The 26,819-nt window shown below is 38.0% G+C and overlaps 2 protein-coding genes across 6 annotated transcripts; one reads left to right on the top strand and one right to left on the bottom strand.

The window, feature by feature from the left end:
- abcg2d (ATP-binding cassette, sub-family G (WHITE), member 2d) lies at window positions 1-13,326 on the top strand. Of its 4 annotated transcripts, none has more exons than XM_036000080.1 (16): window positions 1-106; window positions 2,044-2,248; window positions 3,309-3,368; window positions 3,464-3,578; window positions 4,074-4,226; window positions 4,316-4,473; window positions 5,199-5,350; window positions 5,549-5,650; window positions 6,864-7,114; window positions 8,622-8,704; window positions 9,814-9,903; window positions 10,035-10,156; window positions 10,299-10,453; window positions 10,570-10,659; window positions 12,548-12,660; window positions 12,876-13,326. In XM_036000080.1, exons 1-16 carry the CDS (start codon window positions 22-24, stop codon window positions 13,021-13,023), a joined length of 2,082 nt encoding a protein of 693 aa, XP_035855973.1. In that variant the 5' UTR covers window positions 1-21; the 3' UTR covers window positions 13,024-13,326. The 4 variants fall into 4 exon arrangements, with proteins under 4 accessions (XP_035855973.1, XP_035855975.1, XP_035855974.1 ...); XM_036000082.1 differs by having other exon boundaries at window positions 13-106; window positions 2,013-2,248; XM_036000081.1 differs by having other exon boundaries at window positions 44-106; window positions 2,031-2,248.
- Window positions 13,327-16,004: 2,678 nt separating this feature from the next.
- Window positions 16,005-25,324, bottom strand: pkd2 (polycystic kidney disease 2). Of its 2 annotated transcripts, none has more exons than XM_031276750.2 (15): window positions 24,484-25,324; window positions 23,764-23,877; window positions 22,364-22,497; window positions 20,733-20,983; window positions 20,365-20,589; window positions 19,522-19,750; window positions 19,245-19,415; window positions 18,951-19,132; window positions 18,745-18,865; window positions 18,552-18,650; window positions 17,876-17,997; window positions 17,622-17,739; window positions 17,364-17,524; window positions 16,921-17,068; window positions 16,005-16,288 (listed from the first exon to the last, which is right to left on the bottom strand). In XM_031276750.2, exons 1-15 carry the CDS (start codon window positions 24,911-24,913, stop codon window positions 16,079-16,081), a joined length of 2,715 nt encoding a protein of 904 aa, XP_031132610.1. In that variant the 5' UTR covers window positions 24,914-25,324; the 3' UTR covers window positions 16,005-16,078. The 2 variants fall into 2 exon arrangements, with proteins under 2 accessions (XP_031132610.1, XP_031132609.1); XM_031276749.2 differs by having other exon boundaries at window positions 17,364-17,527; window positions 24,484-25,320.
- Between the last annotated feature and the right edge of the window lie 1,495 nt (window positions 25,325-26,819).

The raw sequence follows: 26,819 nt of genomic DNA, 5'->3' as shown, positions 1-26,819 counted from the left end.
TGTCTCTGCTGTCATGAGCTGATGTTAGTCAGCCTGCAGTCTCTCTGCTCTGTCAGTGTGCAGCAGGATCTCCGTACCAGCAGCCCTCTCACAGTCTCCCAGCAGGGTAAGTCACTGCAACAAAACTGTTCATTACTTTGCAACAATATCATGGTGGTGATCATTTTCAGAGGATTTCTGCAACACATGATTGATTGATTTATGTATCTAAATTTTTGGTTTTGCAAGAATTGGTAATTGAGGATTGATCAAGAGGAAATAGTTCCTAAAAATGTACTATTTCATGTTTAAAGCCTTTTTAGTGCTTCAAATCCACAATGATGTATATTAAAAGCAAGTAGTGTGAGAATCAGTGCTGTAGCCAGGCTTTAGAAATCATGAAGTCATGTGTCCTGTGTGTGGGTATTATTGGTTAGTGTTTGTCTGGTTTGGTTAGAAAAAAATACTAGTAGGCTTACAGTTACGGTATGCTACTTGTACTCCTTTTCACTGTAAAAACAAAAACAGCTTGAAGCAAAGAAAGCAGCCATGAATGTACTATACTTTCTTAATTTTGTCTTTTAAATACAACATCAGTGGCCATTTTTTACACAAAAAACATGGTTATATAAGGCCACATATGCCACAGAATCTTATCTAAAGATCTAACATACTGACACCGAGGCCCTACATTTTTTAATTTACAACTATGCCACATTCCCCTATAATAGGGAAAATAAAATTACAAGGCCACAGCATTGTTCAAAGGAATTGATACCTTGTCTTTTGAGTATTACATATTCTGCATAGTTGTATGATAACTCATTTATCATTCATCACTTATGATACTTAAAACCTTTCTTTTGTGTATGAGATCTACAAAGTCTATTTGTAAGTCTGTTTAAACCTACAACCTCAAATCATAGAATTCCTCACAGAAATATACAAATTGGTTCTATTTTGTAAACTATATCCTGGACACAGACATACTGTATTTTATTTCTGATTAAAATAGCTCCGTTTGTTTTCTAATCACACACTTTAGTGCTGATGGGCAGCTTTTTCTTTACTGGTCTGTCCTTCTCCATAGTCTTTAATTCATTAAATAAATGGGAGCTGAATTACTTCGGCACAAATATCCCATCTCCTCTAAGGATATAACATTTAAAGATGCTAGACGGTCTTTTTCTGATGTTAATGACAACATTTTCATAGGGTTGTTAAATAGGCTATACTTTAAATAGATACGTTTTTTCATTTGGATTTCACTTGACAGCATCTTTAAAACAATTAAATGAAAAGAATATTGTACAGGCATACGTTTAGGAGACGTGACACCCCTGCTTCGATCAGTGTTATTCATTTAGAGATACATTTGTTTGAAATGAAGGCGGCTGTGGCTCAGGAGGTAGAGCGGTGGTCCACTAATCAGATTCCTGTTTGATCCCTGGCCCCTGCAGTCTACATGTTGAAGTGTCCTTGGGCAAGATACTGAACCCCAGATTGTGTGTGTGTGTGTGTGTGTGTGTGTGTGTGTGTGTGCGCACACTGCTGAGGAGCAGCAATAAACATACCATAGTAAACACTGATTGATGGATGTCTTCAGTAGACTAAGTATATTTCCTTTTAAAGTGTTACAAAAAATAGATAAACATATTTTAACATATTAATACCCTTTAAAAATCCCATGGGAAAACTATTTGGATGTTGAAACATTGGTAATAATGAATTGAATCTGAATGTGTTGCATTATTTTCCTATTTGGGTTTGTGCCAAAACCAGTTGTGCGTGTGCAATAGCTGGTTTAAAATTGTAAACCATATGTTGTAGATACAGGGTTTCCCCCAGGATTTCTTTTGCTGAGGTGATACTTTAACCCATCCATCTTTTGGTCAATATTAAATGTCATAAACAGTACCCATACATACAGTATATGATGTTTGCTATGCATGAAATCCTGAGATACATTTTGTCTATATTGTTTTGCACCACATCAGTAGGTAACAAATCAGTAAAAGATTGATTTCTATCAGATCACTGTCATTAGACAGGGTTATTCACTGCACAGGATGATGGAGAGAGCCAATCACATCAACATTGCAATGATAGAAGATATCAGCACCAACGGGACGGCCCCAGCCATGGACCACAACAAGCAGCCGTGTGGCTCCACCGTGAGCTTCCACAACATCCAGTACAAAGTGCAGTTGAAGAGCGGCTTCTTCTGCAAAAGGAAAACCAGCCCCAATGAAATACTGGCCGACCTCAAGTCAGTTTTAACAATTACACCCTCTTTATCTGTCTCTTTACATGCTTGTCATTCTCTTTTCTCATCACTCACACAAAAATGCTGCAACTGTTTCAGAAAAACAAGACCCACATTTACATAGAGATCCATTGTTGTTCTCTCTAATCATTTACTCACAGAGTTCAGTATGTATTGTTGTTGATATGGTTTTACAGATTGCTGCATAATTGTTCTAATATACACACACTCAACACTGCTTGAGATTAAGTACAAGCATTTTCTTAGCAAGCAAGGCCAAAAAATATTTGTAAATTTCAAAAACACATAGCTCAGTTGATCATTTTTGGCTAAATTTAAAAATATACATGTCTTGATTTTGAAGACCGTGTTACAGTGAATCCAGTATGGCTCATTGTATCCTTGTCCAAAGCAGAACAATAGTGAATAGACTTACATTGGTTTCTTTCTGATGGTATTAAACATAGCTGACATTTCCCATGGAAGAATGTATCATTTCACACAAGTTTTTGGGCCTTTTCCCATCTCAGTGTTAATTATATGATATTAAGCATGGTTTCTTGCATATAATCTCTCTAATGCACTAAAGAGCAGTCTGCCAGGGAAACGAATTAAATCCACTGCCAGGCTTTTATTCAAGTCTTTTAATTCCGTTTTAAATGACCGACTCTTTCTGGTGCTTTTGTGTTACTTTTTTCTCTGAAGTCAAAGGATTTGCTTTTTTCAGTATAGATTTGTTTTGTGTGTGCAGCTTTCAAGAAATATTTATAAGATTTGTAACACCTGCAAAAACCTTTCAAGAACATTATTCTATTTAGGATGAGAGAAAATGTATTTAGAAAAAGTGCTATGAGGAAAAATTGTTTCATTACATGTCCAAGAATGACATTAATCCACTGTCTTTTTTTTCTCACTCCTCACAATTGTATTGTAAAACTGAAACGGTGAAGTGCAAATCTTAGATTATGAATGCGAACCATTTAAATGTAACCCAGTCTTTTCCTTTAAATTAACTTATCCATGTTAAATTGGTTACAGAGAGTTCTGTGTTATTGTCTTGCAGTGGGATTATGAAACCTGGCCTCAATGCTATTCTCGGACCGACTGGAAGTGGAAAATCTTCGTGAGTATCACACTGATCTCCAAGAAAAAATAGTCACCTGCATTTGTTGTAGATACATTTATTAAGTATTGTTTTTGTTTTGTTTTTGTTGAAAGATTCTTGGATATTCTGGCTGCAAGAAAGGATCCTTCAGGTCTCTCAGGAGAAGTACTCATTGACAAAGCACCACAGCCTCCAAACTTCAAGTGCCTCTCTGGCTATGTGGTTCAGGTGCATTTGAATCCTTTTAATTACTTAAACCTGCATGAACTGATTTTTTTGGCCACTTGTGCGACAAATATTTGGCTCTTTAGCTGTTAAACGCTCCACTATGTTCACCAGCTTGTCGCTAACTTTGTCTGTCTGGTGTTTGGTGCTGAATACACTCTGTTTATCAGAGCCTTTTCACTGAAGACAGCTGCCTGGAAACTACGCTGATGAGAGCTGTGAGAGTGAATCCAAACAGTAAAGTGCTGGGCTGTAAAACCAAAAACATGCTGAAAGACACTAAAAAGCTTCGTAAATGTGAGAACTGCAGAGTTGGGTGATTGAGCCCTTGTTAATATAAAAAAATATTGATTATAGCAGTTTTAAATACAGGGTTTGCTAGTTTCTAAACTCCGCTAGGTCAACATGCATTACAGGTCTGTGGCAATGTAGTACTACAAAACAAATGATCTTCTCTGGCTCTGACCTTTGACCTCAAGCTCTCGTCTCCCCTCATAGGAAGATGTGGTCATGGGCACCCTGACTGTGAGGGAGAATCTGCGTTTTTCTGCAGCACTGCGGCTGCCCAGCTCTGTGCCTCAAAGTGAGAAGGAGGCTCGGGTCAATCACCTCATTAATGAACTGGGTCTCACCAAGGTGGCAGACTCCAAGGTAAATATACACACATGTCCCAATTACTTATCTAACCCTCAAGACATCAGGTAAGTGTCAGGACGGACCGATGTGGGTGTTTCCCTCAGGTGGGCACACAACTGACCCGGGGAATCTCTGGAGGAGAGAGGAAGAGGACAAACATCGGCATGGAGCTGATTATTGATCCTTCAGTTCTCTTTCTGGATGAACCGACCACAGGACTGGATGCCAGCACTGCTAACTCTGTCCTGCTGTTGCTGAAAAGGTAATAAAAAAGCTCCTCTGCCATTCCTCTGACTTTATAATGTGTTATGTTCAGAGTTGATACAGCTCTGTCCGTTCCCCAAAACCACACCTGTATCCATTAAAATGTTATTTAACACTAAAAACACATTTGATTAAGCTTGCATTTACTATCTACTGTAATACATCTTTTAAATTTAATTGATCATTTATCATTTTATTAAACAAAGAGCTGCCTCTTTGGACTTAAACCATTTCCAAATTACAGCACTTGATATTACATGTAATTACATTGAAATATACATTAGCCTGCTATTGGTGTATTGATCAAACAATGTAATGAATGTGCCTGTTTAATCGATGTTAAATTGTTCATTATTCCCACAAATTTAATGGCACAGACCTACAGGGTATGGAGTGTGGAGTTTGCTGCAATTAATAATAACTAATTATTTTAGACTTTTACAGTGTTTAAATATCATTAAATAATTAATGCAGTTTAAAAAAAAAAGGTTTAAAGATTTAAAACCGCATATGGAAACATAGTATATGCTCATTTGTAACTATTAATTGAATATAATGAAATAAAGAAGTAAAAAGTAGGCATTGGAAGAGTTTTTGTTTTAGCTGTAAATCTTGAATTTCATTAAAAAATGAAAACGAAAACAAAAAATTTGTTTTTGCAATTAGAAGGCATCTTTTTTTGTATTCACTATTAAAATATATCTTTACTATGTGTCTTTTCAGAATGGCCAGTCATGGAAGAACCATAATTATGTCCATCCATCAACCACGATACTCCATCTACAGACTGTTTGACACTCTGACTCTGCTGGTTGGTGGTAAAATGGTGTACCACGGACCAGCACCAAACGCTTTGGACTACTTCACCAACATTGGTGAGTACGTGGAAACTTACTCAAGATACCATCTTTATATTGTTCCTGATGTTTTTAATGTCACCTGGAAATAAATGTAGGTGGTTGTGTAGCTTTAATATTTATATGGCAATAAATAAATCAGAACATAAAATAGTCTTCATAAAACATTGGACATGTATTGATATTAAACATGGATCATTCTGATCTGTGTTCCAGGCTATCCCTGCGAGCCCCACAACAACCCAGCTGACTTCTTTCTGGATGTTATCAATGGAGACTCCACCGCCACAACCATGACCAAAGTGCATGGCTCTGAAGGTAACGCCATTTATAAATCCCTCCATGAATGCCACTGTCAAGATGATGTCTTAAGCAACAAATGTCTGTCTTCATAATAGGAAGGATTTGTAAACATGCAGATGCATTTCTTTTGTACAAATTCAAGTTAACATATAACATGTAGGTCTTTTAACCCTTCATCCTTACGTGTTTATAGATTTAGAACAGCATTAATTTACTAGTTCAGAAAGCTTAAAGTTTATTTGTATAGCACCTTTCAACAAGGTAATTTACATAAAAGGCATTTAGAGCTTATATAAAAGAAACACAAGGAAATATAAGGACACATAGATTAGATATTGAAAGAGTAAAAATAAAACAGACTAAATAGAACAATAAATATTACAGTTCAAAGTGGGGCAGTGGAGCAGCTCAGTGGCCAGTAGATCAGACTGTGGTTGTACTGGGCAGCTTTCAGGTATGAATGTGTAACTGTGTGAATGTGATCAGGGCATTCCTGCAAAAGAGAGGCTTCCTCTCAGTGAACCTTCCCTGAATAAATAAAGGTAAAAAAGAAAATAATAATAAAAAAAGTTGAATATAACAAGGAAGCCATTGTATAATTCAGTCAGGTGCTGGTCAAATAGGCATTTGAAACATAAAGAAAGGGATTGCTGTACCACAAAAAACTTACCAACTTAAAACCTCTTGGTATTCATTTTAACATTCTCTGCAAGTGGATGTTCATCGGGCTCTCTTGTCAAGAAAATGACAATGTAAAATGTTGTATTGCCAAGTAAGTAATACTTACAAGGAATGTCCCTTGGTGGAGGGCGCATACATAACCATAAACATTATTAAAAGGAAATGAAAAATAAATGTAAAAGAAACGGTAACATAAATAAACAAATGTGCAATATAACAATAATTGTTAAGAGAGCAAATATGTTGATGAATGTGCAACAAATTCAGGAGATAAAGTTTGTGCAATGTACAGGTAAATAGTCCAGGATATATGATTTAGTGCAGGATGCGCAAAAATGTTGATGATTGTGCAAAAAGTTCTGGAGATATAGTTTGTGCAATGTACATTATGTAGTGTAAGTATAGTATAGTATATGGTAATTATTCTTCCATTCCAAGTTAAAAGTCCACACCATTATGTTTTTAATCCCATGCTTTATGGGATTATTGGTGTCTATTGTAAAAGAGTATTTGAAATACCTACTCCTACTATGACTCCCATGCAAAGATATGGACTTTGCAGAGCTCAGCGGCACGAGGCAGAGCATCGAGGAGCGCCTGGTAGAGGAATACAGGAACAGCAGCTACTCCAGCGACACAAGAGCTGAGCTGGACCGCATCGTCCAGGATAAGAAGTGTATCTCATGTTCAAAATCCCGCACCATCACCTACAACAGCTCCTTCTTCCACCAGCTACGCTGGGTTCTTAAGAGAACCTTTCAGAACCTCATGCTGAACCCACAAACATCTGTGGCCCAGGTATACATCCCCATTACTCACTTAAAACACAAAAATACATCATCAATGGTAAAAATATGACATGTCATAAACTTAAAGCCATGTGTTGTTGTCACATTACATACAAATGACGTGAAATAAATATACAGAGTGCCTCTATAATAAATTCCTCTTCACTTTTCCTACTTGTGGAATTGTTGTGGATTAGTTTCAACTTGTATTTTCCAACATTTGTAGGCAGATTTTTTTTTTTTTTTTTTTTTTTACCTTTTAACAGATCAGAACAGCTGTTTCCCAGTTTCCAGTCTTTATGCTAAACTAAGTTAACTGGCTGTTGGCTGTAGCTTCATATTAACCATTCAGACGTAAGAGTGGTTTTGATCTTCCCATCTAATTCACCAAAAAGCGAATAAGTGCATTTCCTAAAATCTCGAACTGTTACTTTAAAGCTACTTGTTTATGTATCGAATAATTCATTTTAAAGTGAAAAGTCACATTTTTTCTATTGTGACTTTGTTCTGGCTGCAGCCGCTACATCTGCAAGTGTTTAAGCAATATCTTCCCCGTTACAACTTTAATGCTCCAAAAGGCAAAAACTATGCACAGCACAGCACATCATTTTCTTTTTATATTTATTTATCTGAGGTCAAGTCTCCTCAGTATTTTGCCATCAAGTCTCAAGTAAGTTAAGCAAGTAAGTCCTCGTTTTGAGACATTAGTGCGACTCAGGTCCAAGTTCCAAGTCTACAGCTCTGACAGATAAATATTTAATTAATGTCTCAGTTTTCAGGTTAAAGGTTTAAACATGATTCTGTGCCACTATCACAAATGTTATTTTGTTTAAACACTCCAAAGAGTGAAAAGCATGATCAGCATAATCATAAACAGGATGCACAGACAGCACTTTGGAGGGGTCAAGACTTAATGCTCTCATTAGTCACCCCATGGCGAGATGGCGTCAGAAGTCTCCTCACTTTAAGAATTATTAACGGCTAATTGGTCCTAAATAAGTCAAAATAATCCTCCAAGAGGGTCTCTAGGTGTCGTGGGCGCCGTAATCAGCTTTGATGACTATTGTGACCCCACTCTTGCCTCTTTGGTCCAGGATCTGAACTGATATCATATTTGGCCAAAGCCCCTTGGCCCTGGTCCGAGATTCATCACATGATGGCATCATGACCTATCACTCCACTGCCCCCCTTTCACATGAGGGGCTGTGGGGAATGAGGTGAAAAAGGCTCAACCTTATTAGCTTATCCCTTCACCCTGGGAACCGCTTAGTCCCGTCATAATCTGTAAATTGTTAGGATTAAAACTTGTGTCGGTTTCACTTTTCTCACTCTTTTCCATCATCCTCCCCCACCACAGGTTGTGGTTGTTCTCTCAGATAGGCCGGTGTGGAGGAGGAGCAAGGTGTCCACTTGACCCCTGACCCTTAGAAACACTGGCTTTTCTGTCTAAGAGGACAGGACTTTTTAGATGGTTGTCAATGCGTCTATTAACATTTCTCATGTTTTTGTCTGTGCAGCTGGGAGTCAACATTTTCCTCGCCCTCATCGTAGGAGCCATTTTCTTCGGGGTGAAAGAGGATCAGAGTGGTGTTCAGAACAGGTGAGAGGCCTGCTGAAATACACACTGCACATGTCCTCAAAAATCCTCTTTTTTTTAACATAACATCCTAACCTAACATCAATTCTAATATATTTACTGAGGTCATATCCTCTGTATTTTAGCTGGTAGTTTTTTAGCAATCTGGACGGAGTTTAGATCATTCTGAATGAAAAACTAACACAATTCAATATTTTTTAAGACTCAAAACACTTAAATGTGGCTTCTTTCAGGCATTACATTTTTTTTGAGACATTATTTTTGTTTTTAGCAGAAGAGAAGGACTTGGACTCATGAATTCTAGAATAATAAATTATATAATTATATAATAACTAACCATTTAAACCACCGTCATCCCCAGACATTCACTCTGTCAGGGAGCAAGCATCATAAAGTTAAAAAAATAACCTTTTGGTATAGACCTTCCTCTTCCAGGAAAATTGTATTTATTAAAAAGAATTCACGGCAACTGGGCTGACTTCTGTAGCTTCAACAGCATGTTCATGATGCACAATCTAAAGCTATTGGTTGCTAAAACAAATCGGTGCATATGTTATAATATGCACACAGATATAATATTTAGATTAGTTCTGTTAATCTAAAATATTATGTGGCTATACAGTACAGACATATTGATTATTGTTTCCTAATAATTTTTCAGGTTTTTTAGGCAGCCACTTGCTTTTAATAAGGAAGTGTAAAACGTAGAGCAGTTCCTGCATGGCTAATCCTTTTACCATGTTTTATTGTGCACAACCTGGTACTCCCAAGCTCAGTGAAGCATATCAGAAATCTCAATGGTCTCCCTCCTTTTTTCTGTGCATGGTTCAGTGAAATATAATGACCTGATGTCATTATTTTCATGGTCAATGCATAGGCAGTATGGCAGACACCAGTTTATGCAGCTTAAATGTCTCCAGTTATTCACCCCTCCCTCCTTAATTGGGTGCAGGGCCATAGTGAAGTCACCTTCTAAGTCCCTGTATGTACATATGGACCACACCACATCTCTCTGTAGATTACCTGGAACCAGTGCTTATAGATCAAAATGTTGCAATAAAAGCCTAAGAGAGACGTAGTGATCAGGTTTTGTTTTGCTGTTCTTCTTGCAGGATGGGTGCCCTCTTCTTCATCACTACCAACCAGTGTTTCAGCACTGTGTCAGCAGCTGAGCTCTTCATCATCGAGAGGAAACTGTTTGTGTATGTACACTGTCAGGAAGTCTTGCAGGAGACTGACATCACTATGACATATATGTGGATAATTCAACATCATTTTGGATTTGTGTGGATAGAGCTAGAATTTGATTTCCGCTTGGGTTTTCTTGTGACAGGCATGAGTACATCAGTGGCTACTACAGAGTGTCTGTCTACTTCCTCTCTAAGATCCTGTCTGACATCACTCTGCGCACCATCACCTCAGTTATCTTCAGCTTTATTGTCTACTTTCTGATTGGTAAGACTGACAGATGTATAAACTGAGTGATTTGTGGAATACTCGAGATTTCAATCTTTGAGCACTAGATCAAATGCTGTATTTAAATGCAGATAGCTCAGCATTTATTCTCTAATAACAGTGTGTGCCCGTGTCCACTCAGGGCTCAAATCCACAGCTGAAGCCTTTTTCGTCTTCACGCTGACAGTGACTTTGGTGGCCTACACAGCCACGGCCATGACCATGGCCATCTCAGCTGACCAGAGTGTTGTGGCTCTCGCCAACATCCTTATGACCATCACCTTTGTCTTCATGATGGTGAGAGACGCAGCGGCACATCCACCCTAATGTTATTAGTAACACCTGAGATTTTCCTGCTGTGATGTCAAAATGTAAGCTGTGAAAAAGAGCTTCCATTTTTGTCGTGTTTTTAGATTTTCTCAGGTCTCCTGGTGAACCTACCCAGCATCATGGACTGGATGTCTTGGCTGAAGTACTTCAGCATTCCTCGCTACGGCCTTGCAGTAAGTTACAATTAAAGGAAGGTTTTGACAGGAATTGACTGCAATAAAAGTAAGAGTAAGAACTATATGTTTGTAGTTCAAGAAAAAGGAATTTATGCTAAAAAAAAAATATTTAATGCAGCTTTGATGGTTCACATCTTCACCAGCATTCTCACCATGGGAAGAAGGCCAATATAAACACTGTGTACACATTATCTGATTAAACACAAATTGAGCCAACAATTATGACAGCACATAGACATGATTTACCCAATATATTTACAACATTTGAAACATACAGTTTGAAACCAAACCCAAACATAGGAATTAATGTTAGTGCCGGATAGATATTGGATTGTTGTCGCCGACACACATATCGATATATCAAACAGAACCACTGTCTGCAACCTACGAGTACCTAAATACTGCCTAAAGCCTAAATAATAAATAATGTGGCGCAAACCCTCTCATACAGCACAAGTTGGTTGTACAGCTAAAATGTCCGCTCTCAGAGGACTGTGAACACCCTCCTTACAGAGTTTATTATTTAAAATCAGACCATATTCTTCATTAATCGCCATAGTTCAGCATGCCAGGGTGTCCGCGGGGTTTTAAAAAGTATTAAAAGGTAGTAAATCAAATTAGTAAAATTAATCGCCATTTTACGAGGTATTCATTTTTGGAATTTTTTTTTTGCAAACTATGAGTTGTCCATTTGTTTTATTATGTCTATTTAAGTTGATCTTGTAAAGTTTGTGTGATATTATATCCTATCCCGCATTGGGTGATAGCCTATGATCCTGAAGTCGACATCAAACATTTCACGGGAATGTGGATGAAACATTTTGCGCGCTGAACTGGATGACTAGTAGCTGCTGAACGTCAAGCTCCTTAAAGTGGCCATATTATGCTAATTTTCAGGTTCATAATTGTATTTTGAGGTTGTACCAGAATAGGTTTACATGGTTTAATTTTCAAAAAACACCATATTTTTGTTGTACTGCACACTGCTGCAGCTCCTCTTTTCACCCTGTGCTCAGGTCTCTGTTTTAGCTACAGAGTGAGACCTCTCACTGCTGTAACATCTTTGTTGGCAGTCACACATGCGCAGTAGCTAGGTAAGATCACATCATCTAGCTGTTTGTTTCTACAACTTCAGTAGTACAAGGCAGGATTAGCCGGGAGACTTCTTCTAAACGAGGGCACACTTCCAACTTTGCGTGGAATACCTGCAGAATAGGGACATGTAAGTAGTTCTTTTGTAGATTATGGTGAACTAGTGTGTGTTGTAGCAGTGTTTTGCCATTCAGAACAAGTTAGCATGCTAGCGCTAGTATGCTATGGTTAGCCACCTCGTTTTGGCTAGTGACGTAAAAAGCCCTGCCGATTTTGAACAGCTCACCCGGAGACTGAAGGCAGGACACATTCAGAAACCCGTATCTCACTCAAAACAGCATGGATGGTTTTTTTTTTCCAAGTTTGTATACGTGTGGAAGCACCAAAAAACATCAGTATAACTTGGATGGGGGTTAATGCTCTTCGGTCGCATATGCAGTGTACCAGCCATAAATCTGGAATACGTGGAGAACAGTTATCAATCTCCAGTTTCTGTGCTGCTGCTACCATTAGGCCTACACCACCGCAAACTAGTGCCACCATCCAAACCAACGTTTTATAAATCTCAAACTCCGTTTAATGGTTAGAAATGTGTTGCCGTATAGACCTGCAACTCAATGTCGTGTTGGTTTACAAAAATATTGAGAAGGTATTAAAAAATGGTATTAAAAGGTGTTGCATTTACCTCCAGGATTTCTGTATATACCCTGGTATGCAGTCTTAGTCTAGAGTCTAATCTTCTATATTTACTTTGATCTGCTCAGCATTCTTTGACTATGCCGTCTATGTTCAGGCCTTGAAGATCAATGAGTTTGTGGGTTTGAAGTTCTGTGACGAGGCTATGATCCGAAACACCAACATGTCGGCTACAGTGACAAACTGCAGTGTGAGCACAGTCGGCCTGACGTGAGTAGACCTCCATGCTGTGTATGTTCTGGTTGTGTCTTACTGGTCTTACTGGTTTTTAGTGACAAATGACTGACTTTGTGACAAATGATGGCATTTCCAGTCTAGCTAGTCCTTAATGCCAAATGTTAGAAGTTGACATTTTTAGAATCACAGACATCATTCCAGTTGAAAAACATTTATGAACCAAAGAAATCTGAAATGTGTTATTTCAGATGTACAGGAGAGCAGTATCTGGACTACCTGGGAATAGAGTACACCACCTGGGGACTGTGGGAGAATCATGTGGCTCTGACTGTTATGACGTTCGTATTCCTTGTCATCGCTTATCTGAAACTTCGCTACATCAAGAAATTCACTTAAATATGCGATTATGCATCTTTTATTTTTGTCTTCAAGAAACCAGGCCAGTTAATATTCACCGAAATTGTCACCATTAAAGGAATAGTAAGATATTTTAGGAAAAAAACACTTGTTTGCTTTTTTGCATAGAGTAAGATGAGATGACTGATACCACTCTCACTCTTCACTGTTTCCCCTGCCGGGATTAATAAAGCATTAAAGTCTTCTTCATGTTTGTGCGCTAAGTATGGAGCTAAAGCTTAGCTTAGCTTAGCATAAAGACTGGAAGTAGGAGGAAACAGCTAGCCTGGCTCTGTCCAAAGTTAAAAATAGATCTACCAGCTCTAAAGCTCACTAGTGTCTTGTTTGTTTCATCCTTGCACAAACAGAAAAGTAAAAAAGCACTTCTGTGCAGGGCATCAGTTGGTTGCCTGGCAACCTCACGTGATGACAGGACTCTGGGAAGTCACTGCGTCTGGCTGTCATTTGCCAATAAATGGTTTCAGCATGTATCTCTGTATAGAACCACAAACTGTTGGTTTAGCTTTAGAGCATATTTTTGAACTTTGAAAATAGCCAGGCTAGCTGTTTCCACCTGCTTCTTTATGCTAAGCTAAACTAGCGGTAACACAACATAGACATGTTATCAACTCCTAAAGTTGATATGGTACACATGTTAGCAGACAGTAGCTTATTTACACATCCAGCAGACAGAGTAAGATTTTAAATGTATTTGGCTTATCTAGTTAGCTAGCTAAATGCTGCTAAATGCTCTAGCTGTTTGGCGCTGAGCAGAAAGCGTACTTTTAGTTTTTAGAGCTTTTTTGGTGAAAGCAGCCCACAACTGATGTATGAGAGCGGTAAGAGTGAAACAAAACAGTAAAGCTGCGTGACATATAACCAAAGCAGTGAGTTGATAGTAATTTGATTCATTGTGAATATGAAAATATTGATGATTAGAGCAGCTTTGCTGTAAAGATATAAGAGTGTTGATCTTCTCATCTAACTCTAAGTGAATACGCACATTTTCCCAAAAAGGTATATTTCTTTGAGTGTGTCTACGGTTTGCTGTTACATACTTGGATATTCAGTACAGGTAAAATACATACCTGAATGTAAACATCAGTTTTATCATCTTTGGTGAAAACCATGTGTCTTCAAAATGTTAACTTTTTAGGAGCTAATTGCTGACAATATTTTTTATTTTTCACATTGTTGGAGTAGTTTTAAAAGCCCAACAGAAAAGAGTTTTCTGACATGTAGGAATTTCAAGACTTTTCACAAGAAAAGGACGTGTGATGTGTTTCGTATTTATGAATGTATTATTTTAAAATCAGACTATGCCTTTTTTTCTGTACTTTTGTAACTCAGTAGTCTTGATTATTCAGCTTTCACACAATATCCTAATCTTTCTTGATTTGAACTCAGCACTGATTATTTGTAATTGTAGATATTGTAGAAGGATATCACATAGATACTAAGTTTGTGTTAAGCTATTCTATTGTTCCAAAGAAAAGTTCTACATATACATGTATATTATGATACAGCCTTTTGAGAACATGTATAAACATTTTCATGTAACATTGGTCTCTGTGGGGGATTTTTTCTCGGTGCATTGTGTTTTGATATTAACTAACAGTTATTCTGTTGAATGTGTTTAAGTGTTAATAATGATCATATTCAAAAGAATACTTGGCAACACTTTATTTTACAGGTCTGTAATTTTTCTAATAATTTCCAAGGAAGTTTGTACTTTTGTAGTATTATTGTGTTTATCGCTATTTGTCAGTGCACAGCAGGTCAGCTGCACATGCACAAATGTGTTTTAAGATACAATTTAACATATATAAAGACAATTATTGACAATAATATATAAATACGTAAAGATTAGATATTTACTTTGATTATAATGGAGCTGTTCTTTCAAGGAAATCAGCAGCTAATTCTAAACTCAATGCAGCTAAATACAGTAACTGAAACAACACAATGTTGTCTTTATTTCCTCCATAATTAGTTCTCTCTATTATAATCTAATGTTTTTATATTTAATGAAGACTTCATCCTAAATATATATATATATATATATATATATATATATATATATATATATATATATATATATATATATATATATATATATATATGTTTAAAAAGGAAGACAGTGTTTTAGATCCTTTTGTTACTGAGTCATATTTATGGTTGTTGTCTTGTCACTTAAACTGAATCATAATCCAAAACAGAGAAAGTATAATAAATTAAACAAACTTATATTTTAATAACACTTTATTTGGCATAACAGATTTAAAAAAGAAATAGATTGTAAAAAAAAAAAAAAAAAAAAAAGTAAGGCACAGAGAAAACATAATAAATGCATGGGTTTCCCATGAACACTAGATGCACTCCAAATCGAAGTTTGTTTTAAGTTACAATATGTATCATAAAATGATAATAAGCTATTTAATTTGAAGCTTAACTGATGTACAGAGGATGAGTAAATATGACAGAATGTGCCACACTTGTACCTACTGTGTATTAAAATGATGAAAAAAAGAATCAGCATAATTAACAGTCATAGAAATGTCTTTTTGGTATTTGTGTAAATGCTGCGATGTGTGGATACAGTAATCAAAAGCAGGTAAGCATATTTCTCATGTAATACTAAAATCATAAACTGTGTATTCGCTGAGTACAACTGAGTATGCTTGCAGGTTGATGTATTATATCCAATATCTAATACTGTGATGTAACACTGCACTGTAAATCTTCATTATTCTTCAACCACTTTCACACATTTTCATGTTTCCTTTCATCGTGCTGTTAAAGTAATACTTGATAATAGCTTAAGTGACTACTTTTAGATGTCTCAGAGGAGGACCTCACTCACTTTCAGTGCATTTAAATATTTGAGGTGAAGTGCGTTTGATTTGATCACCTCCTTTGAAATATGTCAAGAAATGGTATCTTATTTTCTTTTGCAAAAATGGTCCCACATCTTCAGTTACTTGTACCGCTGCAGGGAAATTTCCAGTGGAGAGCTTTCTTGCTAGAGTGGAATATTCTTCAGCGGGCCAAGTCCTCACACATGGCTGCCCCCGTTTGTGCTTGTGTCAAGGCCGTCGGTGGACAGGGAGGAGGATGGGCGCGGCCGGGGGCCGACAGGAGTGGCAGGCTGTGGGTGGCTGACCTGTGAGACCATATCATCAGACTCCCATCGCTCCAGTTCCTCCCTCACCAGCCTCTCCATCTGCTCCCTGTGGACGTCAGTGTCCCGTCCCAGACGCTCATCCTGACAGACAACAACAGATTAAGTTGTACAGCTTGTTTACATGCACATAAGAAATCCGATTATGCAGTATATCTGACAACGTGCACTGTTGTAACCTAGTAACTATAAATCTGCATATACCGTACATGCAGCAGGACAGTATTCACATTTCTCCCCAACACCCAACTTTATTATGGAAGCATGGCTTATTTATTTTAATTGTACTAGTGATTTAAGATTTAAGAAGAAATCTAGCTGAGGAAATCAGGTTTTTCTTTTCCTCGAGAACAGAAACTGTGTTTCTTCTTTCTTCTTAAAGTCTGCTGTAACCCAGTTAAATAAACCTGCAATAACAGATTTCTTTGGCCACTTGGGGGCAGAAGAAACAAGCTGCTGATATATTACCACCTTTTAAGATGCTATTGCAAACTTGTAATCAGTTGCCTATTAACACATCCATCAGATACAGTACAGTACAGAACATTATTCAAGTATATTAAGTCATATTTCTGGCCACCTTATGAATGCAAATCAAAAAATTCCCTCTCTTTTTAGCTCTGTTTTTGGTCTCTACCAACTCTTCAGAAACATATCTGGCTCTTTAGCTTCTAAATGCTCCACTATGAGCTGACTGCATCTCCACTGCATCTCACCTCCATGACTCCATCCAGCAGTTTGCCCAGCACATCTCTCCTTTTGAGTTTAGCTCTCTCCATAGTTTCCAGCTTCACGATCACAGCATCTATCTTGGACACTATACTGCCGATGGAGTGCTCCATCCTGTCCACACGTCTCACCAGCCTGAGAAACACGGAGCCGTTAGTTCCCTTTATTTGATTAAATGTTAAATGTGTCATACTACTACAGCCATAATCATTCAGATTAGTATGAAAAACCCAAATGTATGTACAGTACCAGTCAAAGGTTTGGAAACACTTTCCTATTCACTTGAACGAGAAAGTGTATCCAAACTTTTGACTGGTACTGTATGTATTATATAAATTGTATATGTATGATTCTGACACTGTTACTAGTTCAACTTTCATTAATGATTAGCCTGCACGTAAGCTACAGTATAATAGTAAAAGCTCCATACACTTGAAACTCTTCATAGGAGACACCCCCTGAGCTGCTGCCACGCCGTCGAGAGCTGTGGCCGCTATCCTCGTCATCGTCTTCCTCCGAGTCGTCCTGGGTACGAGGGAAGCTCCGCCCGCTGCTGGGTCTAGTCAGCGAATTGCGTTCCAGATCCAAGTCCTCCTGGCGAGTGAGCAGAGACACACTGAACATCGGCAGGCTAGGTGTACGCTAACACATACATGCAGGGTAAGTAGCTGTTGGCATCACCACTCACTCTCTCTTTCTCCAGGTCGTCTCTCATCTGCTGGTGTTCATGCTCCGTCAGCTCCTGGTCGCCATCTCGATCATACTTGGCAAAGATGGCCTGAATCTCTGCGTCTGTGTGGCCCTTTCTAAGCAAGGATAAAAAATCAACAACACACTCAGGACACATAGCATATGATTTTTATATTAACAAAACCAAACCCAAAACATTGAAATAATATCATAATAGTTAATAGCTTTCAGCAGTATTGAGGTTTGCTTCACCTTTTAAGGTCCTGGCGGAGTTCATCGATGTTTAGTTTTCCCCCGGCCTGGCGCAAACTGTCGGAGATGTCGTCTACTGCCGTCTTCTTCAGTCTCAACTTCATCAAAGCTTTGTTACAACCCTAAAAGAGAAGAACACTTTAACTTACATTTGGACTTACCTAAACAAAGCAGATACAGTTTAAGGTAATACACAAACTACACTTCTGCAAAAGTAAACTAGCAAACATGTTCCCAGGATCAGATGCTACCTGCTCCCTCTGTCATTAAGATGAAGTCACTCTGTATCACTTTTTGTTATGGAGCTGACAATCTTTGATACCATTCTGGTGTGTTACCTGAAACATTCAGGATTTCCTGCAGCGTTGCGACTCACATCAGAAGAAATTATTTCTGTTTTATTAAATATATCAAGCGTCGGGGAAAACAACCAACCACTCCACTAACACCTTGCCTGGAGGAAACCCTAACATTTTCAAGACAATATTTTTTTCTTTTCTAATAATTTTTTCAATATCTGTATCTGTAAGTATATACAACCAGACCCACAAATTGCAATATTGGGAGTAGCTTCTGGAGCCATTATCTTATTATTGCCATGGTGCCTTCTGTTGATTTAATGGATTTTATCTGCCCTGTCAAAATGAATGATACCAATGGCATGAAAATTCAATACCTTTTTAATGAGATCAGTCATTTCCATCTCAGTCCTCTGCTGGGACATGTCGGCCTTCACCTCAGAGTATGTGTCATTAATGATGGCCAGGAACATGTTCTATATAGACAGGATGAGAAAAGATGTTCTTGTGTTGGCGCATGCAAACAACATGAACAAACTTCAACACAACAGATGACTAAACCCTACTCACCATGAGAATAAAGAAAATGAAGAAGACAAAGGTTGTAAAGTAGATAGGTCCGAGAACTGGATTCGCCTCTTCTATTTCTGAGAACTCAAAGTCTCCCAGAATGATACGGAACTGAGTGAATCTACACAAACAGAAGCAACATTTTTAAACAACAGGAAACATCAGAGGTGTTTGTACACGTGTAGACTATACTTTGAATTACATACATGCTGGCTTGGAAAGTGCTGAAATCGTTGACTTGGGTTCCAAACACCAGGTAGGCTAGCTGAGCATACGCCAGGAAAATGATGAAGAACATGATGGCAAAACCAACAAGGTCTTTGGCACAGCGAGACATGGTGCCAGACAGCTGACTCATGGTCTTATTGAAGTTGATGAACTTAAAAAGCTAAGAGATGTGAGAAATGATCAGCATTAGTCGACTTTACAGTAGTTGGGTTCTTATGTTTCCACTAAGGTATCTTTGGAGTGATTATGAATATAAGGGAAAATATGTATACCTTGACCCAGGCAAAAAAGACGATGACCGCAGCCACGTTGTTGAACTGGACCTGCAGGTTGGCCAAAAGCTCAAAGCTGGGGTGAGCGGTGTGGTTCTCCAACAGGCCTTTCAGACGGTTGCCAACCATGGCTGTTCTGGTTATGTTCATGATGATGGCAACAACACTCAACTGAAAAAAAGAGCAGACAGAGCAAACAACAAACTCAGTCAATCCTGTTAAAAATGACTATATATTGACTTTAGTAATCCCAGAGTAATACGACTTTGATACACACCACGACAATGAGAACATCCAGACAGTTCCACAAGCTCTTGAAGTAATGCAAGCGGTGGATGCGGATCTCCAGCACTTCCTCCACCACGTAGTAGAGGATGAATAGACAGAATGCCACCTCACACAGACCCACAAAGTAGTCCCAGCTGGACACATATCGTATCAGACGCACTGTTTGGAACTGCCAGGAAGTCACCACCCCACCAGTAGCAGGGAACTCCACCAACAACCTGACAAATGCATCAAATCAGATCAACTATTACTATTCATACAGTTACTTTTATATTTTGGAGATAAATTAAGATTCTCCCAACAATTTAGCAAGGGGGATGTATTCATTTTTCCCTTTTTTAGACTGTACTGGGTATATCAAATAATTGATTTGTTGATTGACAGAAAATTAGACAGCACTTTTGATAATCAATGAATCATTTAAGTCAGTTATCAAGCCTTTCACTATTCACTGCTTCTGATTCCTCACACGTGGGGTTGTGTGCCTTTCCTCTGTTTCATATTGTTATGAATAAAATATCCTTGGATTTAGAAACGTTTGTCAGACAGAAGGAGCAATGTGAAGAAGTCACTTTGGGCTCTGAGAAATTGTCATTTGCATTTTTTTTACATTAATTGAATAAACCACAAACAAAATGTAAAATTGGGTGCCTTCTTAAAGAATGTTTTGCCTCTGCTAAAAGCATTTTTGTTGCATTTCATTTCTACCTGGTGCCATTGTTTTATCATTATTGTATTGTATATGTTCTTTGAATTCCATACCATGTTAATAAATCCAAAATCTAGAAGTAATCATAAGTCACGGCCCTGGATGGTGATTGATGATTCTCACCTGGCAATGCAGAAAAGGTTGATGTTCCCATTGTAGACAGAGAAGTCGAAAAACACCGCTCTGGTGCCTCTGTCCAGCCACAGGTGGTCTTTCAGAAACTGCAGTTGGGTTGCCGACTCCTCTTTCGTACGAGACAGGTCTTGGTAGTATCCTCCACCTCCATATTTAGATATCTGTCCCCAATAACCACTCCCATTCATGTTACTCTCTGCTGTATACACCCACCTGAGAGACACCAGAAAGAACCGATTTAGGATGTAGACATTTGTTAGTGTAATACATACGATACAGCTCTAGCCTCCTTTTAAAACTGATAATATAATATAATTGAAGGCTATCAAACTGAATTGAAAAATGCATGGACTTACGCTGTTCCTTTCTTGGGGCCAAAGGAGGTTGTGTCTTCGTTGGTTGGGGTGTACATGTTGTAGCAGTCGTGAACTTCATCTCTCAGATCTTCGTGGATGGAGCAGGACTCGTTGCGGACTTTGACCTGCCGGAGCCGTGGCACACCGAGGAGGAGGTTCTCATAGTAGATAAGACTCTGATTCTCTGGCAGGCTCTTGTTGTTGTACCACACCTCCCAGTACATGCCATTGAGGAAAGGTCCCTCTGTGAACTGTAAGGGGGATTTGTCATGTAAAACAATGATCTTGCTACAATCTGACTATGGAAAGACTTTACTAATGTGTTTAAGGGTTATAGGTAGGGGTGGGAAAAATAATCGATTCTTAGATGCATCGCGATTCTCTCTAGAACGATTCGATTATCGATTCTGATAAGTTAATAATCGATTAAAAAAAAATGGGAGTTTAGGCACGAGTGCAGAAAAAAAACACACAAAGAAAAGGAAAAGAAAATTACATTTTGTATATATACACATGATCTAATAAGACATACATAAAATAATTAAGCAAAACACATATAGGCTGTTCATCTACTTTATCACATTACATCTGACCACCTCATGTTTCATGTTCTAAGAAGCCAATTCTCCACCTTTAAACATGACTGAGCCTCTGACATGGAAGACTACTGGGAGAGAAGGTGACTTTCACAAGCATGTTTAAGGCTTAAGCATGAAATGACTAAAAAACAAAAACCTAAAATATGTCAAAATCTAAGCTTTGTCTAGCTGCTTTGTCTAGGAAGTGATTAGCAAACTCTGAGTATCAAACTCAGATTTATATGTATAATTTTAAAAATCACGCATGGAAATGTACATAAAAAAATTGTTGCATCGAGATGCATCGATAATCGGTTTAGAATCGAATCGTTGGCCTCTGAATCGGAATCGAATCGTGAGGTGCCAAGAAATTCCCACCCCTAGTTATAGGTACTGCACTTTTTGCCTATGCTGTTGCAATATTTCCTTCCTTTGTTTTACTTCTTCTATGTATTTCTACTGAAATGGAACTACAATTGTGACCTGCATTTCCCATGTGTGCTCACATGAAAAAGCACCAATGTACACTATTTGATGGCATTATGCTCTGATGAAGTTCTGAAGATTAAAAGCTTTTTTTTTTTATTTAAGGAGGAGGTCGACCTTTTGGGAAATTTACTATGAACTTTCTTGCCGCAAGTTCCATGAGAAGATTGATACCACTCTCACGACTGCATGGCAAATATGAAAGACGAGATGCTTAGCTTAGCAAAAACTGAAATCAGGGGAAACAGCTAGTCTGGTTCTGTCTGAAGGTAAAAAACAAACACCTACCAGCATCTCTAAAGCTCACTTATTAATTGGGTGGTGGTACCTTTAAACAGAGCCAGGCTAGCTGTTTCCCTGTTTCCAGTCTTTATGTGCTGCTGGTTGAGTCTTATACAGTATTTAACAGACCGATCTAACTCAAAGCAGGAAAGAGAATATGTGTATTTTTTCAAAACTTCTAACTACTCCTTTAATTACATCCAACCTATGTGTGCAGAATAATAAAAAAATTACCATCTTAAAGACATTTTAGTTTACAAAGCAGAGATGAATTTTGCATTTTACCTTCCAGAAATCCTCCATGGTTGAGAGGCTTCTAAAAGAGGAAGGGTCCCCGGCAGACAGCGGTGTATCCAGGAAAAGCTGAGACATGACTTTGGTATAGTAGTACATATTGGCACTCACCATCCCATAAGTCACTGCAGAGCGAATCACAATATGACATAAACATTATTGAAAGTATTATTCCTATTAGCACTAGCTATAGCACTAGCCCTTGTTAAAATGCAGAATGACAAACTTTTGAATTAACAGAGTGAATGCTTTTTTTGTGCTCTTTGCATCTAGTATGAGGATGCAAAGACTTGACGAACACCAAAAATAAACTCAAAATTAGGTTACGCATTATGATTCTATGTAGCATTCAGTATTCATCAGGGAGCAGCTCTGGAAACTGCTTTACTGCCTGGCAGAAAATGTCTCAATCCATTCTGTCAGAATATCATTTCCTGATCCACCCTAAACCACAGTTTGGCATTTCCGTTGCAGCAAAAAGAGAGTAGAGAAACTTTACCATACATTAAATGTGGGATTTCCATCTTTTTTTTTCGCCATCCCAAAATGTGACCATCAAATTTGTGTTGGAATCTAAGCCATCTGACAAGTGTCGGAGATTACATTTTTAGCTGCCAAAACCATTAAGCATATACACTGTGAGCTTGGAAAATAACTTTTCAGCTACAAGAAAGGTACCCAGGCTGGCATATTTTGTGCCACATTTCAACTGTCAATTCAGTTCAGTCCAGGACTAACTTTTAGGACACAAGCATTTACTTTATATAGTGTATATATATATATATGTCACCTAAATGACACACATATTTTGAGCATGTTCCTTAAACCATGTTTCCCTTCCAAAGCTACATGTATGTTTACGTACTGCCCAATGTGTGTATATGTTATTGTTATAGTATACTTTTTTGCAGGTACTCTACAAGAAATAAATATACTTTTCTGTCTTGAACTAATAGAAAATGATGCTATGGGTGCCGACTGACATACTAGTTAATTACTTATAACTTACTTTGGTTTTGGTTTTCTGAGATTAAGTTTTCTGTCACACCCCCAAGAACAATTAATTTAAATGTATTTGCCACTTTAAAAAATAAGCTGATTTAATATGCATACTAATTGTTTGGAGAATACCTAATTTTGCCATATTTCTAGTGTGAAAACACTACATACTACATACAAAAAAAACGGATAGAATTATTATGAATAATAGAAATGGGACACAGTTTGAGAGTGGAATGTGGGCTATGTAGTAACAAGGTCTTGTAGCACATGATAAGGCTCTGCCAACACTTTTCCTCTAGGTTCTCACAGATGAGTAATTTCTGAAGGGCATGCCAACCAACCTTAGCATAAATCTTGTCATTTTGCAGGATTTTTGAGTGTTTACTTACAGATACAAATAGTGATGAGGAATGCGATATATGTAACCATCTCCCTCAGGACGTTCCTGAGGTACCTCTCTCGACTGTTGTCACTGTCCTCCATCAGCTCTGTGCCCCACAGAACTGCAAAGGAAAAAACAGCAGGAAAAATCTTATATTACTGGAATTAGTTTGACCTATTTTATTCTGGTCCAGTTAATGTCTCTGTAACAAACAGTATAAGCCCTACATCTGGTTTGATGTTATATTTGATTATATAATTGTTGATTTAATGTTGATTTGCTGACTTGTATGAAGCACTGTGTAATCTAGATTTTGAAAAGTTCTCTTGTAGAAAGATGATGAGGACTATTATTACTACCACATAGCACTGAACTTTAGTAGCTGTCTACTGTAGGGGCACTGATACTATTGTTATCAGTGATAACAATAGTGATTAGTGATCACTGATCGCTATTGTTATATAGTGGTGATGGTGGGAGGGTGGCAATTCTAATGGCAAATGTTCTCTTTATATAGTATGGGGAAAATATTACTTTAAATCAGTGAAATCTGATTGACGTCTTACTGTACAGGGAAAAAAACTTGATAAGCTTTGGTCGGCTTGATAAACTTCACAGCCCTAAACCCTGACTACCATGTATTTATACATCAGCATTATGTTACTATTCTGTAGATAACTATCAAACTAGTCTATGAAGTTTACAAAGCATAAAGTGAGTGACTAACTTCTGATCTTTTGGAGTATCTGCTTCATACAGCTGCGGTGGTCATGCCTGTCCTGCTGCCGGGCATCCACTGTCGGGGTCGGGTAGAGTCCTCCTCGGGAGATATGGGTGCTGCTGCCCGCGCCAGTGTAGCTGCCTAGGCCGCTGCTGCAGCTGCTGCTAGAGGCCGTGGACACCGACCTCCTCCCGGGACTCGCTGGAGGCCAGTCGGCTTCCATAATCTCATCCTCAGGCTCAAAACCCGGGTTATCCCGACTCCACGCTTGTCTTGACGGAGGGGACGGGGTGCCTATTACTCCTCCGAGACCGAGGTCTTGCTGCTGGATGTTTTCCATCTCTATCCCTTCGCTTGAGTCTAGTCTGTGCGGCAACCTGCCAGTCTGGCTCTGCGGTAACTTTAGCTGCTGCGGTCTGACTCGGGATGAACTCATGGTCCAGTTAGCTATTTCGTTTTTATCTAGTGCGGGGCATCTGAAAAAAAGTTAACCGTTATGCAAAAACGCATTGTCAGCGTCAGTAAGTTAGTTTTCACTCTCGACAAACCGAAGAAAACTTTTCCGATCTTCAATTGCGTCTCAAAAAGCGATGTCCTCCGTTATAAAGCAATGCCTTTAAAGCGTTTAAAGTTGTTAACGTTACCTACTAATCTATTAAAGTTGTTACCTAGTAAGCTATTTACATGAAACTGACGCCCGCATCACAATGCCGTGTTTATGTGGAAGAAGAAAGATACTTTTCTTGCCCCAGGACAGCCATCTTGTTCTTGAACTGTTCCCCTAAAAACCCTCATTCTCATTTGTACGGGACTCAGATTACATTAGAAGTCATGGCGTCGCAGTAAAGGATGGAAAACACCTCCGTGGAAAAAAACATAATCTTTCCTTACATATTTGTACGAAAGTTTGGGCCCATTTATATTATGTTTTATTAAATTAACGGTTTGAATTTACACATTGGGATTGTTTTTGTTGATTCGTGATGATCAGAATCAAGTAGCTAGCTAGTTAATACATTTCTTTAAAAGCTTTTTAAAAAACGATTTCTGAACCCTTTATGACGACCAATAGACAAATAAGCCTTGCATTTATTTTATAATGTTTAATACAGTATTTTAGATGAATATAGACATTAGCGTTAGCTAGCTAGCTAGCTACATAATTTGTGTATGTTTGGGTCCGCGGTTGCTATGACAACAGTGCACTAAAAGAGGAGCTCACTGACAAGAGGCCTTCATTTGAAGCAAACTACTCTAGAATCTAGATCACGCTCTAGATAAGCGAACTAATGGTGCTATATGAGACCTTTTATAGGTGCAATGTATGCAATAAAGTTTTAAACATTAAGTGAAAAGCCATTTTTAAAATAAAAAGCTAGGTGTAACTGCATTGGGGGCTTGTTGGACCTAAGTGTCCAGTTTTTCAATTACATCAAACAACAAAGTTTGGGGACTGTAAAGAGTTTTCTTTTTGAATAATGAATCCAAGCTGGAGAGTGATTTAACATGGAATTACAAGCAAAAGAATATGGTGTATTAATGGGAAAAAGGAGGGCCTGATTTACAAACTGCTTATATTTCAAAATAAAAAGTCAACAACTCTATAAAAAAAAATGTAAATGACCCCCTTAAGACTGTAAATTGGTTGTCAAAGACAGCCGTCTTCATAGAAAACACAGTTACTTGCCGAGGTACATTTAATCATTAGATTATATTTATATTTATATTTGCTACTCATTTATTTATGTTCATACTGTGCTTTATTTATGTTCACACTGCACTACATGCATTTGTACAATCTATTGTTTTAGCAACATAATCTTTTAACCCAATCTTACTTTTGAACCTAATTTTACTTTACTTTTTTATTTCCTGCACTGTAGCTATCTTACTTTATACACTTATTGACTAACTCTTTTCTTACTCTTCCTTTTACCTTGAATGTGACCGTGAGCAACTGCAACTGAGCAATTGAACAATTTCCCTGAGGGGATCAATAACGTATTCTGTATGTAATGTAATGTAATGTAATTAGAGCTGGGCAATATATCGATATTATATCAATATCGTGATATGAGACTAGATATCGTCTTAGATTTTGGAAGTCGTAATATCGTGATATGGCATAAGTGTTGTCTTTTCCTGGTTTTAAAGGCTGCATTACAGTAAAGTGATGTACTTTTTCTGAACTTACCAGACTGTTGTAGCTGTTCTATTATTTGCCTTTACCCACTTAGACATTATATCCACATTACTGACGATTATTTATCAAAAATCTCATTGTGTAAATATTTTGTGAAAGCACCAATAGTCAACACTACAATATCGCTGCGGTATCGATA

This window comes from Sander lucioperca, chromosome 4, assembly GCF_008315115.2.
Source record: "Sander lucioperca isolate FBNREF2018 chromosome 4, SLUC_FBN_1.2, whole genome shotgun sequence".
In the NCBI taxonomy this organism is placed as follows: Eukaryota; Metazoa; Chordata; class Actinopteri; order Perciformes; family Percidae; genus Sander; species Sander lucioperca.
This window is presented reverse-complemented; position numbering and strand designations above follow the sequence as displayed.